The sequence below is a fragment of the Marmota monax genome, unplaced genomic scaffold, assembly GCF_021218885.2.
Source record: "Marmota monax isolate L192 unplaced genomic scaffold, Marmota_monax_Labrador192_F-V1.1 WCK01_AAM20220418_F8-fsc00017, whole genome shotgun sequence".
NCBI lineage: Eukaryota > Metazoa > Chordata > Mammalia > Rodentia > Sciuridae > Marmota > Marmota monax.
In genome coordinates this window covers 17,817,936-17,835,474 of record NW_026695241.1, presented here as the reverse complement: position 1 = coordinate 17,835,474, position 17,539 = coordinate 17,817,936, and the positions used below count along the sequence as shown (strand labels likewise).

The 17,539-nt window shown below is 37.9% G+C and overlaps 1 protein-coding gene across 1 annotated transcript in view; it reads right to left on the bottom strand.

Moving 5' to 3' along the window:
* The window catches only part of Sptlc2 (serine palmitoyltransferase long chain base subunit 2), a 112,089-nt gene that overhangs the window by 78,455 nt on the left and 16,095 nt on the right, over positions 1–17,539 (bottom strand). Inside the window, exon 2 of the mRNA XM_058577869.1 lies at positions 6,057–6,251. Within this exon, the coding sequence (XP_058433852.1) occupies positions 6,057–6,251 (195 nt within the window). The remainder of the gene's footprint in view (positions 1–6,056; positions 6,252–17,539) is intronic.

Sequence of the window (17,539 nt, the reverse complement as noted above, 5' to 3'; positions counted from 1 at the left end):
AGAATCAAGGATAACTCAAGGTTTGTTTTTAGCTGAAGCAACCGGCAGAAGAAATGTGTCATCCATGGAGATGGAAAAGGCAGCAAGCTGGTTAGAGTGAATATCTAACCAGCTCAGACACCTGAAATTTGATATGCTTATCTGGAGATGTCAAGAGGGCAACCAGATAGAAGGCTCTATTCAGTTTGGTAAGGAAGTCAATGAAAGAGAGATGAATTTGGAAGTTATCAACATAGAGAAGGGATTGAAAGTATTCATTAAGGCTGAAGCCTGGGCCATACTAACACTTGGAAGTGAGACAGATGACGAGGATCCACAAAGGGAGAATATGAAAAACAGAAAGTCAGGAGAAAACCCAAGCAATTATAATGTCTTGGAAACCAAGTGAACATGGTGCTTCCTGACTGCTTGTATCAAATCTGTTGAAAGGTGTCAAGCAAGGTAAAAACTGAGAAAGGACTATTACACATGGGTCATTGGTGACTCTGAGAAGAAGAATCTTCTAAAGTGGTAGGGATAAAATCCTGACTTCAGTAGGCTCAGGAAAAGAGTGAAAAACAAAACATTGGAAACAACAACTCCAGGGAATTTTGCTCTAAAACAAAGAATAGAAAAGTGGATCAAGAGAAAGTAAGGTGGAGAAAAGCTTAAAAAAACAAAACAAAACAAACAAACAAATAAAAACCCCACGGGAAAAATACCTCATCTGGATTCTAATGGGAATGGTCCAGTAGAGGAAGACAACTGTTCCAAGAGCCAAGTCACCATCCTCCTTATGGCAAACCTGGCTGTGTGTCACATAGGTGCTGGACCTGGCCAGCCATCGTATGCTACCTCTAACAAGCTCTACAGGATGGCTGGATTCAAGGGTCCATCAAGTCTATATACTTTCAGTTATTTGCTACCAAAACTGTTATGACATTTTCAAAATGATAGGGAGCAACAAAAAACCACAAGGTAATTTAATATCTAAGGAAACATCAACCAGGCACCATTAGGCAAGCCTGTAATCCCAGCTATGCAACTATCTGAGAGGCTGGGCAGGAAGATCTCCAGTTTGAGGCCAACCTAAGCAACAGAGCAAGACCCCCTTCTCAGGAAAACCAAACCAAAACAAACACCCACCCCCACCCCCTCACACCCCCCCCCCAAAAAAAAACAAAAAACATTAACAAAACTTCAACATGTTTTCTTAAACTGGAATTTGAAAATTGCTGAGGGTAGTCTCAGGGACCCATGAATTCTATTATTATTTTTTACTTTTTTTTTTTCATTTAGGTAAACATTTTAAAATAGCTTTATCATTCCAATAAGACTCAACTTAAACTTGGAATAACTCAGAACAAAGAGGGTACTGCTTATTAAACTTTAAAAATCATAGTAATAAACAGCTCCAATTGCTTTATGCAAAGAAAATCTGATCAAAACCTAAAAATTCAAAAGATAAGACCTTGCTTAAAACAAACAAACAAACAAACAAACAAACAAACAAAAAAAAAAAAACTGCACTGTTGCTTTCATCAAAAAACCCCAATAGGTGATGGGAAAACTCTTAGTACAAAAGGATAAAGTGCTAAACGCACTACCAAACTTTTTGAAAATTTTATAGGGCATAGCTTCTTATGGAGAAAAAAAAACCCAGAATAAATAAAAAGAGATGAATGAATGAGATTCCATATGATGAAATATTATTCAGAAATAAAAAGGAATTAAGTAATGGTACCTGCTACAGCATGGATAAACCTCAAAAACATCATGTCAAGTGAAAGGGACCGACAAGATCACACATCATATGATCCCATTCATGTGACATATGCATAACAGAAATCCACAGATAGAAAGTATAGTAGTGGCTGCCTGGGATGAGAGGGAGGTAAGGAAGAGGTGCCTACTAATGGATACAGGTTTTTTTCTTTTGGGTGATGAAAATGTTACCAAATTAGATCATAGTACTCATTTGTGTAGTTCTAAAAATAAATAGGACGCCCTTTATGGTATGTAAATCATGTTTCAATGAAGTGTTTTTAAAATCATGACTGCTGGCTTGAGGATGCAACTCAGCACTTGTCTAGCATGTGAGCCCCTGAGTTCAATCCCCAGCACCACACACACACACACACACACACACACACAGAAAAATGACAGCTATCCTGGCCCCACTTTTAACACAAAATGATGGAAAGTTATGCTTTTTAAGTGTGGAATGATCTAAAAAATTAAAAAGACAAGCCAACTGTCCAATCCTCTAGTTTAATACTCTATAGACAACTATACTGCAAGCAGAGTTTCCTAAGATACTGCTAAAATGACAACTGCCAGATGTTCTTATTAAACTACTTTTTGAAGAAGATCAAGAATACAATCCTAGGGGCTGGGGCTGGGGCTCATCGGTAGAGTGCTCTACCTGGCCCATGTGAGGCCCTGGGTTCGATCCCAGCACCACATATGAATAAATAAATAAATAAAATAAAGGTATTATGTCAACTACAATTAAAAAATATTTTTTAAAAAATATAATCCTAAAAAAAATAAAATATAACTGTACATGTTTTCTCAAAAAAAAAAAAAAATCCTTACAAGAACTCTTATTACTGGATTTCAATCTATTTCCTTCTTTTGTGTGTTGAAAATTAAATGTATCTGGATGTGGATGTATACATCTGTCCTGTTTCTGAACATCAGACCACGAATACACTATGGAGGCAAAACGTTAGTTTTCGGTTTAATGTGGTAACCACCTACCACACTTTGCTGCTTAGATTTCTAAGTATTTCCTATCTTAGAACATTATTATTAATTCAAGCTTTTGCTATATCGATTGAATACACATTTCTGGACTACCAGCTTCACCTCACACAAAAAGGAAATAAATTGAGAATGTAGTTCAGTGGTAGAGTGCTTGCCTAGTATGCACAAAAAAGAGAAACCCTAAGCTGAGAAAAACAACATTCTTGTCCAAAACACCACTAATAAGAGAAAAGGATGGGGGAAAGAAATTCCTAGAATTTTACGCAATTTATATGAAACAGAATAAGCTCATCTTTTTAAAAAAATATCTTTATTTTTATTTATTTTTATGTGGTGCTGGGGACCGAACCCAGGGCCTCACGCATTAGAGGCAAGCACTCTACCACTGAGCCCAATAATAAACTCATCTTTATTAGTATGACCATGCAATTTAGTTCTACCCAAAACAATACTTGGTGTTTCCCTATAAAGAATAATTAACATAAGTAAGTTGGGCTTTTTTGTAACAGAATGAGGAAGAAAATCAGGATGTGGTCAGCAAGGAAGTGGTAACATCATATTTGCATTTTATGATCCTAAGCAACCAGCTCATTCTCCTTGGCGTTTATCACTGAAGTCTATCTACTCCTCTCCCCACTTCTCTCTAGCAGGAGAAACAAACATGATCCATCATAAGGCTGAATGAGCCTTCCTTTCCTCTAAAAGCTGAATTTTATAAGAAAATGGCAGCATTTAATTGAATTAACTGCTGATGTAATCATGAAAATCCCATTGAAATAAATTTGAATAAACTGTAGAGGCAAATGTCCCCTCTGTCCCTCATGATTTCCTCTTATTATTTCCTCCAAGAATTATTTCCTAGTTAACCCTATACTACCAGATTACTTTCGTTCTACAATTTCTTATAATTCGAGCCCTCTTTATTTGCATAATGGTTTTCTGAAGGTGCTAAGTATGAAGAGTTTGTTTCCTCAACAAAATTAGAAACTACTTAATAAAATCTGTATATTCTAATAATTTCATATAAAATGATGTACACATGAGCAGCCTCCAATATCTAAACAGTGAATTTACTCTCTAAAGACATGAAACAAGTTCCAGAGATAATGACTCATTCACAAAGTAACTCAGATGTATCTTTTTTTTAATATTTATTTTTCAGTTATAGTTGATCACAATAGCTTTAATTTATTTATTAATTTTTATGTGGCGCTGAGGATGGAACCCACAGCCTCACACATGCTAGGTGAGTACCCTGCCACTGAGCCACAACTCCAGCCCCTCAGATGTATCTTTACTGTTTCATTCACTCATCACACTGAGCACCAGCTGTGTAAGCCCAGTCACTCTCCCACTCAAAAACTGCCCTCAACTCCTCTCTGCCTACCAGCTTCCTCATTTGACATTCAAAACAATTTCTCATATATCCGCATTCCAAGTTTTCCCAAATATTACTCATGTCTTTGCCTACACTATAAACAAGATATTAGCCACCATCCACAACCACCATCAGTTCAGTCTAGTAGATTAGCCTGTGAACAAGTAAATGAAACACTGTCTAACACAGTAAGTGTACAGGAAGCCATAACTGAAGGATGGACAAACACACTGTGGATGCAAAAATTCTAGGTGGATGCAATCATAAACAGAATAGATGAAGAATCAAATTTAAAAATGTTTTTGAGTTTTCAATGATGGACTGAGTTCTGCATACAGAGCTCTGCTCACATTCAGCATTTTTTAAAAACCACTTTTTTTGGTGGGGAGGGGGATATTGGAGATTGAACTCAGGGGCATTCAACCACTGAGCCATATCCCCAGCTCTATTTTGTATTTTATTTAGAGACAGGGTTTCACTGAGTTGCTTAGCACCTTGCCATTGCTGAGGCTGGCTTTGAACTCGAGATCCTCCTGTCTGAGCCCAGGAACCACTTTCCTTTATGAGTAAGGGTGGCCAACTTGTGGCATTATGGCTGGGAAAGAAGTGCAAAATGGTTGAGAGGAGCTAAAATGTCTGATCCGGAGTTCTCTTAGGGGCCAGAATTCTCAAACCACACATATAATGGTTGATTTTGTCTTGGTAGCTGACAAGGCCCTCTCCTCTCCTCTCCCACATTCTCTCTATGCTGCCTAGGCTGGCCTGGAACTCCTAAGCTCAAGCAATTGGCCAGCCTCAGCCTCTCGAGTAGCTGGGATCACAAGCAGGTGCCCCGACACCCAGCTCTTCCCATATTTTCTTGATATACTCTTTCTCTTCCCCTACTGGCTCCTCTGACAGTGGTGACCCCAACCCTCCTCTCTCAGATATCATTCCACAAAAGGGAGAGCTATGAAGGACAATAAATAAAACTAACATCTTTTTTTTTTTTTTAAAGAGAGAGAGAGAATTTTTTTAATATTTATTTTTTATTTTTTGGTGGACACATCTTTATTTTATTTTTATGTGGTGTTGAGGATCGAACCCAGAGCCCCGAGCATGCCCGGCGAGCACACTACCGCTTGAGCCACATCCCCAGCCCTAAAACTAACATCTTAAGCCCTTCTCTAATCTGGTACATCCCCCTGGCTTCAGAGGACAATCTCTCTAGAATTCATATGACAAGAGAAAATAATTTTTTTTTCGTAGAATCAGACATTTTTTTTTACCCTCATTCTATTTGTTGCAATAGGTATAAAGCACTAAAAACATAAGAGCATACATAGAAAATGCAAGTGAATGAGGTCTTCCTCCCAGAGACAAACATTACCATCTCTGTTTACCATGACTTTCACACAGGAATGGCTCAGACACATTGTTTCTGCATTTGTTTGTTTCGGGAAAGAACATGATCCAGGAACCAAAAAAAAAAAAAAAAACAATGTATAATGTGTCCAGGAGAAAACACACCAGAAGGACACAATCTTTCAGATAATTATAAACACAGCATGGGATAAATAGGAAGCATGAGCAGAGAGAGCATGGCTTTTGGCACTTCACATTCCTGTGGCCACAAACTAGCTGTGATACTAGGTATCTTCAGATGCCTGCTTAAATTGTGAATTTCAGCTTTCTAATCCATGAAAAAGGGATAGTGTTGCCAACTTCATTTCATTCATAGAGTAATTAAACTAAAAACATGTCAAATGCTTTGATTTCTCCACGCCTCTAATCTTGTTTCCAGCTTTCTTTGTAAAATGTTTTCACTTAACTGTATTTGGAATATTTATTTTATCACGTATCCAAATTTCTAAGGAAAAAAAATTGTGTGAAAATACTAACATTTTTATAAAAGAATTCTATTTAAAGAATCAAAGACTCTAACAATTACCTTTTGTTCTTCTCTTTCTGTTGCATGATGACACTTTTCAATTCTCCAGTGCCTCAGGAAATCCCGAAGATATCCAAAGAGGGTAAGCACCCCATAACCCACATATGTGAGCACGGCAACCAGCATGGGCGTTTCTTCAAAAGCTTCATTGAATGGTCTTTTATATAGTCCTCCATTTTCTGTAACATGATGGATCTAAAAGGGAAGTTAAAAATGTTTACTTCAATCATGAGAAGAAAAAGATACCTTGAAAACTGTATAGTCCAATGAAACTCTAAGATCTAAGTAGGGTCTACTTGTTTTAAATAGAAATAATTTAAAGGGCTGGGGTTGTATTTCAGTGGTAGAGTGCTTGCCTAGCAAATGTGAGACACTGGGTTTGATCCTCAGCACCACATAAAAAATAAATAAATAAAGATATTGTACCCATCTACAACTAAAATATATATAAAAAAAGAAATTTATAAATCATATGCACTTCACATGAAGAGTTAAAAAATGTGAAAAGAACTAACAATAGCTAACACTAGATTTTTTTATAATTGGATTTTCTGAAAGATTATAAAATGCTATTTCAGAAAACATAATTTTATTTGTTCTCATAAATAAAAGAGAAAGTTTACTCTGAAAACACTGTTATTAGCTAACCAATGAAATGACCAAAAGTTCAAAAGTAAATTAGGTTTTCCAAACAAAAATATTTGCAGATGTTTTACTACCATACATATTTAAGGCCACTCGTATCATTCCAAATAATTATCAGCACTAAGCTACTGTGGAAACACCTGGTTCTCATGAACCTTTGTCAGTGATAACAGGAGTAAGATATACACAAAACTCAAGTGCTTAGGTAAGTGTGGGCCAACACCGTAAGTAGAAGAAAGAAAGCCAGCTGCAGTGGCACGGCCAATTATTCCAGCTCCTTGAAACTTTAATCTTAATTTTACAACAGCTGGCTTTAATAAAGATAGTCAATCAAAATTATTAGGAGCAAGTGGGGCATGGTTGCCCATGCCTATAATCCCAGCAACATGGGAAACTGAGACAGGAAGGTGGCCAGCCTCAGTAACTTATCAAGACCTGTACTCAAAATAAAAAATAAAAAGGACTGGGGATGCGGCTCAGTGATAAAGCACCTCTGGATTCAATCCCCAGTACCATAAAAAAAAAAAAAAAATAGGAGCAAGTTGTCAATTAAGTATTATACTAGTTTTGAGCAGACTCTAAGGAATAAAAGATCCTTTCTTGCCCTCTCAGGCTATACAAATTGATTTTCACATATTAATACATATCAAGACACTTGAGAATATAACATTCTAGTAATGTTAGTTTTGGAAAGCTGCCAAAATGCTACCAAATTTAAGAGTTTGAAAAAAGACAAGAATTGTACTTGACAAAGGAAAAGCATTCAGATAGGCATGGAAGATGGAATTTGGAGGTGCTGATTTAATTTGTTGGTCTAAGTAAAAGAACTTCTGAGAACTATTTATAAAACTAAGTTAGGTATTCAGTAGTCTCTTCCCCCAAAGCCTGAAAGTTTGTATCAATATTTAATACTTAAACTTTCATGCAAGAATATAGTTGTAACATGTTTAGAAAAGAAATGCTAGAAATGAACCCATATCTAAAGATAGAATATCGTTTAAGCTGGGTACAGTGGCATGTGCCTATAGTCCCAGCTACTTGGGAGGCTGAGGCTTATCCTTATCATTAAAATGCCAGCAGAGTTACAGTGCTCCATCATCTCTAACCAATGTGCTGCCAACTTACATGCTGGGAATGCAGTGGGTGGATTTCTTGTAAAGAAATCTGCCTTTATTTCAGATACACCCAGAACTTCAAGAATAATAAATTCATACTGTAGGTTGGATTATCTAGGAAGCAATCAATTAAACCACTATGCTTTCCGTTTTCTTATTTAAAGTGCTCTACCACTGACCCGCACCCCCAGTCCATTATTTTGTTTTTAAATACTGTATCGTTCTATTAAAGTCTTACTTAAAATCAAGTGTTTTTAAAAGAACTAAGATTCAACTACAGAGTGACCTGGAGTGTGGCTTAAATGAAAACACTAGCAAACCTGATCATATAGTGCCAGAATGGACAGACCAGGTGATAGGCAAACTCTCACAGGAGAAAAAGTCTTAGAAGTCAGGAAGAACAAAATTATTTGTTCTGTTATATTTTACCTCTCACAAGATTCAAAATAAGGGTCTCACCATCTTAAAATATATATTAACCCATGAGGGAAAGCACCAGAACCATTTTGTACATTACTGTACCCATAGCATCCAGAAGAGTATTTATGGTTAACAAAGAATTAACACTTGCTTAATAACATTTCCTGTTATTACTATTACAGAAAATGACATCTCATAGGAACGCAGTAAATATGTGTAAATGTAAATATGCACCATGCTCTTTGCTCTTTCAAAACAAGTACCCTGGCAAAGAAGGGACTAAGTTACAGTGATCAATTAATAGGAGGGCGTTTCTAGAACCCAGAGCTGATGTGTTTTAGTCTCAAGCAGACTGTCAATGAAATCAGGCTAACTCTAAAATAGACATATGCTACAAACTCTTTCATGGTATTTCAAATTCTGGATTTAACAGGAGGTCTCTTAATAAGTCTTTCAGTCATTCTAACTTAATAGTTATAATATCAATAAGGTAATCAAAGAAAATACTAGTACATCACTCCCTCCAGGTTGGAGAATCAGTAAACAGAAATGCTCATGGTAAACAAACAAGAATGTGGTACTATGTTCCCATTATACAACACAAGGGAGATTTAAGAACTCCAATGAATGTCAAGGTATGTTCGCTTGAACAGTAATTTTACTAATCAAGAAAATGTGACCCAGGCACGGTGGCACACTCCTATAACCCCAGTGGCTCAGGAGGCTGAGGCAGGAGGATTGCAAGTTCAAAGCCAGTCTCAGCAATAGCAAGGCACTAAGCAACTCGGTGAGACCCTACCTCTAAATAAAAGCACAAAATAGGGCTGGAGATGTGGCTCAGTTGAGTGCCCCTGAGTTCAATCCCTGGTAGCCAAAAAAATAAAAAAATAAAATAAAAAGGTAAAGGAAGAAACTTTCTAAGTCAACACTACAAGCACACTACCATAAAACACACTATTCTACTGGTGGTGCACACCTGTAATCCCAGTGCTTGGGAGACTGAGGCAGGTGGATGGTGAGTTAAAAGCCAGCCTTAGCAAAGTAAGGCCCTAAGCAACTCAGCAAGACTCTGTCTCTAAATAAAATATAAAATGGCTGGAGCTGGGGGCTGAGGTGTGGCTTGGAGGTGAAGCACTTGTCTAGCATGTGTGGGGCACTGGGTTTGATCCTCAGTACCACATAAATATAAATAAATAAATAAAATAAAGGTATTGTGTCAACCCATAACTAGAGGAATAGATGTTTAAAAAAAGGGGGGGGGGGAGCGGGGGCTGGGGATATGGCTCAGTGGTTAGGCTCCCCTAGGTTCAATCCTTGGTACCAAAAGTCAAACAAACAAGAAAAAAAAAAACACATTACAGGGCAACGGGAGAGAAAAAAATCAAACAGTATTTTATCCATGTGCCTCTAGACTGTCAACATGTTACTAAGAGGCTGAAAAGTCACTCATGACCAAAGCAATAATGGAAAAATAAAAGCAAAAGAGCAACCGTAATACATATATGCCCTAAAATGGTCTGAAAGGAGACAGACACAAGGAATTAGAGTAGGAAATGGGATGGGGGAAGAAAGGATACTTCTCACAATCTTGTAAACCAGTTTGATTTTTCTTTTTCTTTTTTTTTTTTTTAACAATAAGTACATACTACTGAATTTTCACTTGTTGTTTTACTTTTAAAACATGCATACTGTTTTGCCACTGATTTTATCCACTATTTGGACTACAACAGAGTTAGAAGCAGAGCATGCCCACTGTCATAACATCCAGCAAATCCTCATCTACTTGTTAGTTCTCAAATACACCTTACATGTTAATGAATATATAATATACACTGAAATCCCAAATTTCTTTCCAGAACTCCCACTTACATACTTACCTGCCTCCTAATCAGCTTTTAGATCCCATGGGCACTGGAAACTCAACAAATCTAAAGCTAAACTTCTTATCTCACAATCCTAACCCTTCCCTCAATTAAAACCTGATCCTAACCCTTGAGTTACCTGTTTTGGTCAAGAGCATCACCCTGCAATTTGCCCAGCAGCCCAAGTTTGGAATCAGTCATCTTTAACTCTACTTCATTTTCTACTTCCACTCAGAACTAGGAATGAACTTTTGTGCCTTTGTTCAAGATCATCTTGTTTGGCACCAGGGAATTGTTTGTTGTTGTTTTATTTCTCCTCCCCCCCCCACCCTGCCCCGCTCAGGATTGAACCCAGGGGCACTTTACCACTGAGCTACATCCCGGGTCCTTTTTTTTTTTTCTTCTTCTTCTTCTTTAGTTGTAGTTGCATAGAATACCTTTATTTATATGTGGTTCTGAGGATCAAACTCAGGGCCTCACATGCGCTAGGCAAGCACTCTACCACTGAACCATAGCCCCAGCCCCATTCCAGGTCCTTTTTTAAAAATTTGAGAAAGGGTCTTGCTAAATTGCCCAGGCTGGCCTTGAACTTGGAATTCTCCTGTCTAAGCCTCCCAAGTGACTTTGATTACAGGTGTATGCCTCCACTTCAGGCTCTGGCACCAGGGAATTTTGAGGAGACTGAAAATGTATGTATAAAATACAATATACACACAAGTTAAAATTCATGGGAGTTATAAGTAACGTAGCGAGATCCTGTCTCAAAACATTAAGCTGGGCATGGTGGCACACGCCTGTAATCCTAGCAGCTCGGGAGGCTGAGACAGGAGAATCAGGAGTTCAAGGCCAGCCTCAGCAATGGCCAGGTGAGGCACTAAGCAACTCAGTGAGACCCTGTCTCTAAATAAAATACAAAATAGGGCTGGGAATGTGGTTCAGTGGCCAATGCCCCTGAGTTCAATCCCCAGTACCAAATAAACAAATAAATAAATAAATAAATAAAACATTAAACAACAACAAAATGGAGATTTGGCTCAGTGGTTAAGTGTCCCTGGGTTCAATCCCTGGTATCCCCCCAAATTAAAGACTGAGTATTTAGTTCAGTGGTAGAGTGCCACTAGGTTCAATCATCAATACTGTTCAAAACAAAACAAAAATGGGGGGTGGGTAATTTTCTCACTATAGCATAATTACCCAAAATAAGGAAACTGATACATACTAACATAAATTCAAAAACTTAAAATTGAGTCTGCCAATTGTCCTATGGACCTTTATAGTAAAATAAAATATTGGACTGGATAATACTTAGGCTTTTTTAATTTGGGAGGGGGATAATTGTCTCTTTAATGGGGGGGGGGGGAAATAACAAGCTTTAATTACACTGTAAAATGCCTTAGAAGGAATTATTCTGGTTTCAAGAATATCATGAAAGGAGGCTGGGATTGTAGCTCAGTGGTAGAGCACTTGCCTAGCTTGTGTAAGGCACTGGGTTTGATCCTCAGCACCACATCAAAATGAATAAATAAAATAAATAAATAAATCTACAACTAAAAATATTTTTTTAAAAAAAGAATACTCGAAAGGTCAGAGTAACTACATAATGATGACACAATGGTAAAGCATACTTTTCTGATACAAATACAAAATCATATAAGCATGATTTCCTTAAGCAAATGAACACATTCCAGGTGAAGGCTAAGATAACAGAACCTGCCCAGCTGCTGGATGGTTTGGAACATTATTTTTAAAACAATGTCCAATATGAACCATCCATTATTCTCTAGCAAAAAAACTATAATCCTGTCTTTTGCATTAAATGAACCCCGTTCATCTCCAAGAGCTATATTCTGTTGTTCCTTAAAATTTAGTTCTGCCGAAAACTGTCTTCTCTTGGAATTTTACTGAAATGTCCTAGCCTCTCCCTACTGCATACCACACATACTAGAGAGAATAGTTTGGAGCACTGTGCAGATCACACAAGCTATTCCATGCTCTGAACCCATGTCTCCAGAGTGTCCTCTCTTTTCAGCAGGCAAAGTTTGAAAATCAGGAGGCTCATGTTTTTTCTTGCAATCAGGATAAATTTCCTAATTTTTTGTCAATATGTAGCTCATGTGGACTGGACTGGAATGTGCTTTCAAACCTAGCTGTAGAACTCACATATAATTTGGCATGACCATTTTCTTGCTAACAGCCTCAAAACAGAGAATAGAGGAACATGTCAGTTGAGGGGCATCCTGTGCACACTGGGCACTGATGTCCACAGGGCAGTTACTGCCCTCACTTACTACCTGAACCTTCTCTGTAATTTTCCCATAACAGACAGATCTGTGACAGATGCAGAGTCCTGAAGCTGGAGAGCAGTTCTGCCACAAATTCTGCCTCTTCATCTGAGCTCTCCTTGCACCTCCAACATGCCCTGAGCCTGTAATGCCGCCTCCTCTAGTCTGTGCCCTCCATGAGTCTGCATTTGCAGAGGCAGCCCAGCGTGCACCCAATCCCCTTCTCTGGGAATACTCCTTGCTGTGCAGGGTGGGGCCCCTGGTGGTCACACCTGTGCTTTGTGACTGTAGGTTCTTGGTCTTGATTGACACTGGTTAAACACCTTTGTCAAAAGGGACCCAACAACCCTCCCTCGTGGGGATTTAATTTCAATAGGGAGAATTTCATCTTTGATGGTCTAGCACCTGAATTATACAACTTATGATATATTACCTACCTAAAAAATTGTGCATTCTTTTAATTGTGAAAACAAGTATTGTTGAACATTTGTATATTTTTCAATAAAACTTAAAATGGACACATGTAGTATTTCACCTATAAAATAAGCATAATTTAATATTGTTTTATATTTAAAAAATGGGAGTTAGAAAAAATAACATAATTGGAGAAAATTGAATCAACAAATTAAAGTATAAAGAAAACAAATATCTCCTGAAATTCTACAGCTCAAAAATAACCACTATAACATTTTGATATACATCTTCCATATATAATACATATATCATATACACAGATATATATACATAGAGATGTATAATCTTTTTCTACATTTATGGGAAATGTATAATTTCACATAAATCACACTACATGTTTTACAATCTTTCCCCATATTATTAATATATTCTATTGCTAGTCAATATAGGCAAATATCATTCTTTTAAAGGATGCCTAAATTCCACAATAGAGATATATGGCAAATTAATGAATTCCCACTCATAATATTTAGGCTTTTCCCAATACTACCAATGTACAAGTACTCTGTATCTCCTTATACTTATTTTTTCCAAAGAATAAATTCTGAGAAGTGAGGCTTCACCAGGTATCGTGGCATACACCTATAATCCCAGAGGCTCAAGAGGCTGAGGCCGGAGGATCACAACTTCAAAGCCAGCCTCAGCAAACTCAAGGCGCTAAGCAACTCAGTGAGATCCTGTCTTTAAATAAAATTCAAAAGAGCACTGGGGATGTGGCTTACTGGTTGTGTGCCCCCGAGTTCAATCCCCAGTACCTCTCCCCCTAACAAAAAAAAATTTGAGATGTGAGACTTCACTTTAAAAATATATATTTATTAGATTATGATCAGAATATCATTCTATAAAATAATAGAAAGGCACTCAGAGGCCACTGTAGCCATGACATCAACCACAGAATACTTGTTTTGCTGGTACACAGACTGCAAGACTTAGAGGATCTTGGAGGCTTCCAAGTAAGACTTCAAAGGAAGCTGACATGATGGCACATGCCTATAATCTCAGTGACTTGGAAGGCTGACGTAGGAAGATCAAAAGTTCAAAGCTCACCTCAGCAATGAGGTCCTAAGTAACTTAGTGAGACCCTGTCTCAAAATAAAAAATAAAAAGGGCTGAGGATATAGCTTAGTGGTTGAATGTCCTGGGTTTAATCCACAGTACCCAAAACCAACCAACCAACCAAAAAAAATATATAAATTTCAAAGGAAAACTCAGAAGGCCAGGTAGTGTGTTCAGGGTCAGAGTCTCTGCAAGCAGCCCCTGACAAGTCAGTCAATGTGTGGAGGTCTGAAAGTGAAGCTGAAGCTGCAATGGAGACCCCAAGAAGACAGATACGCCAAAAATGTGGAGCACCTGCCAAGGGAAACAGCAGGCAGTGTGAAAAGCCAGCTGACAGAGGTGGCTTTATGGGCTACAACCAGCAAGGCCATGGAGACTGGGCTCTCCAAACCCCTAGGAAGCCCACATAACACCCAGGGGTTTGGACACAGAGCTGGGATTAAATGTTTGGCCCTGCTGGGTTTGGGTCTTGCTTTGGTCCCATCCATCCTTGGTATCTTCTCATTTTTTCCTTTTGGAATAGGAATGTATTCTCTATTCCTGTGCCACACTGTATCTTAGAAGCATATAACTTTCTTTGGTTTTCACAGGGCCTCAAGATGAGATTGCCTGTGTCTTAGAAGAGACTTTAGACTTGGGCTTTTCAGCAGTGGTGGAACAGTTGAGACTTTGGGAATGAAAAGGATGAATTGTAAGATGGACATGGACCTTTGGGGGACAGAGGCAGGCAGAATGGCCCCAGAATGCCATCTGAATCTAGAATATCCCACAAGGGCTCATGTTAAAGGCTTGGTCCCCAGCTTGGTGCTACCAGGAGGTAGCACCCCAGGAGGGAGTTAATGAGAGGCCTTTATGTCACTGGGGGCATGCCTTTGAAGGGGACTGGGGTACCCTAGGTCCTTCCTCCTATCCTCTTTTGTTTCCCAGTGATGGGTTAGGAGTTTTGATCCATCACAATGTGCTGCCTCAGCCAGCGCCTAAGACAATGGGGCCTACTGACCATGGACTGGAACCTCCCAAACCGTAGGCCAAAACAAGCCTTTTCTCTTTAAAATAAATTAATTAATTAAAGGAGAATTTAGAGATATTTTTAAAGGTTAACTGATTTCTAAAATTTGCTCACCATAATTTAAGTATTCCAATCTCATCTTTAAGTAAACAAACCATAATCTCAAACAACATAATGTTTTATAGAATTGTTTTGGGTTCCTTTTAAGGCAAAGCAACTCCACTTAAATCCTACCCTGTCTCTGTCTCTGTCTCTGCCTGTCTGTCTCTATTATTTTCTCATTCTTTCTTTCTTAACAAATTAATTCTAAAATTCATGTAGAAAAGCAAAGATCCAAGAAATATATCAAGCTAGTCTTAAGACTTTAAAGACAAATGGGAGGGAAATCACCTTCATTTGGTAGTAAGACTGACCACATAACTATAGTAATTTGGATTTGATTTCAATCAAACAGTAGAGAAATGAAACAAAAACCCAGAAAAAAGTACACTGTGACCATGGACTCTGATAGATGATAGTGGCGGTACTTCCACTTACGGGGATGGAATGCCTTTTTAAAAAAAAAAAAAAAATTTTTTAGTTATATATGGATTATTTATTTATTTATTTATTTGCGGTGCTAAGGATCGAACCCAAGGTCTCACATTTGCCACGCAAGCACTCTACCACTAAGCCACAACTGCAGCCCCTGGAATTCCTGTTATTGGTACTAAAATACATGACTTTTCAAGTGGAACAAAAGTAAAAATAGATCCTCACTTGACACCATTCTGTAAAATCAATTCTAGGTTGTTAAATATCCAAATGTGAAAGCCAAAAAATTCAAAACTGTAGTGTACAGGAGAAATCTTTATGACCTTAAGAAAATGATTTTCCTAAAATTGTCAAAGCACAAATGAAGGTTGATAAATTTGATTATATAAAATGCTCAAGAATAAAAAATGCTACAGTACTTAGGGGAAAAAATTAATCAGATAAGTACAAGCCAGATATGGTGCTATACACCTTAATCCCAGCTATTCCAGATGCTTCAGCAGGAGGCTACTAAGTTCAAGGCCAGCCTGGGCAACTTAGTAAGACCCTATTTCAAAATAAAATTGAAAAAGGGGTGGGGATATAGCTTAATGGATTCAATCCCTTATCTGTGTGTGTGTGTCTCTCTCTCTGTCTCTCAGACACACACACAAACACACACACAGAGTGCAAGACTTCTCAGTACAAACTACAAAACACTATTGAAAGAAATTAAAGAAGATATAAATAAATGAAAAGATTTTTTATATTCATGGATTAGAAAGCCTTAATAATGGAAAGACTCCCCAACTGACCTACAGATTCAATACAAAAATCCAAGCTGATTTTTTTGGTGACATTGACAAACTAATCCTAAATTCATATGGAAAGATGAGAGACTCAGAAGAGAGAAAATCTTGAAAAGAAAAAAGTGGAGAACAAATTTCTCAACCACAAAATTTACTATAAGACCACAGTAATCAAAATAATGTGGTACTAGCAAAGACAGACATATACAGCAACAGAATAGAATTTTGAGTCTAGAAATAAAATTTATAATTATGTTTTTTTTTTTACATTTATAATTATTTTTGACAAGATATCCAAGATAACTCAAGGGAGAAAGAATAGTCTTTTTAAAAAGTGATATAGGAATAACTGGATATCCATGTGCAAAAGAACTAATTTGGACCTACTACCTCAAAAAAACTGTGCAAAGGGTGCAGTTCAGTGGTTGAATGCTTGCTTAGCATGTGTGAGGCCCTGGGCTCAATCCCAAATAACATACACACACAAAATAACAACAACAATTTAAACTTCTGACCTTCAAAAAACAACATCAAGAAAGTAAAAAGAGCAGGATATGGTGGCTCACGCCTATAATCCCAGCACCTGTGAAGGCTGAGGCAGGAGGATTGCGAGTTCAAAGCCAGCCTCAGCAAAAGCAAGGCACTAAGCAACTCAGTGAGACCCTGTCTCTAAATAAAATTCAAAATAGGGCTGGGGATGTGGCTTAGTGGTCAAGTGCCCCTGAATTAAATCCCCAGTACAAAAAAAGAAAAGAAAAAAAAAATAGCCTATGGAATAGTAGACAAGTTTTGCAAATCATCTAGCAGATAAGACTTAATATCTACAACATACAAAGTACTCTTTCTTTATAAAGTTGGGGGTGCTTGCAGAGACTGACCCTGCAACACCTAGCCTTCTGAGTTTTTCTTTGAAATAATTTTTTTGGTTGTTTGGTTGGTTTTTGGTACTGTGGATTGAACCTAGGGCACTCAACCACTGAGCTATATACCCCGCCCTTTATACTTTATATATAATATAAAGAAGTAGTCCCAAACCACCCTGTCTAAAATGCTCTCTTTCCCCAATTCTTTTTTTTTTCCCCCTTTTTGTAGCACTTAAAACTGCCTGGTGTTGGAGCTGTAGCTGTAGCTTAGTGGTCAAGCGCTTGCCTCGCATGTATGAAGCACTGGGTTTGATCCTCAGCACCACCTAAAGATACTGTATGTTCATCTACAACTAAATAAATACTTTTTTTAAAAACTGCCTGGTTGGGGCTGGGGATGTGGCTCAAGCGGTAGCACGCTCGTCTGGCATGTGT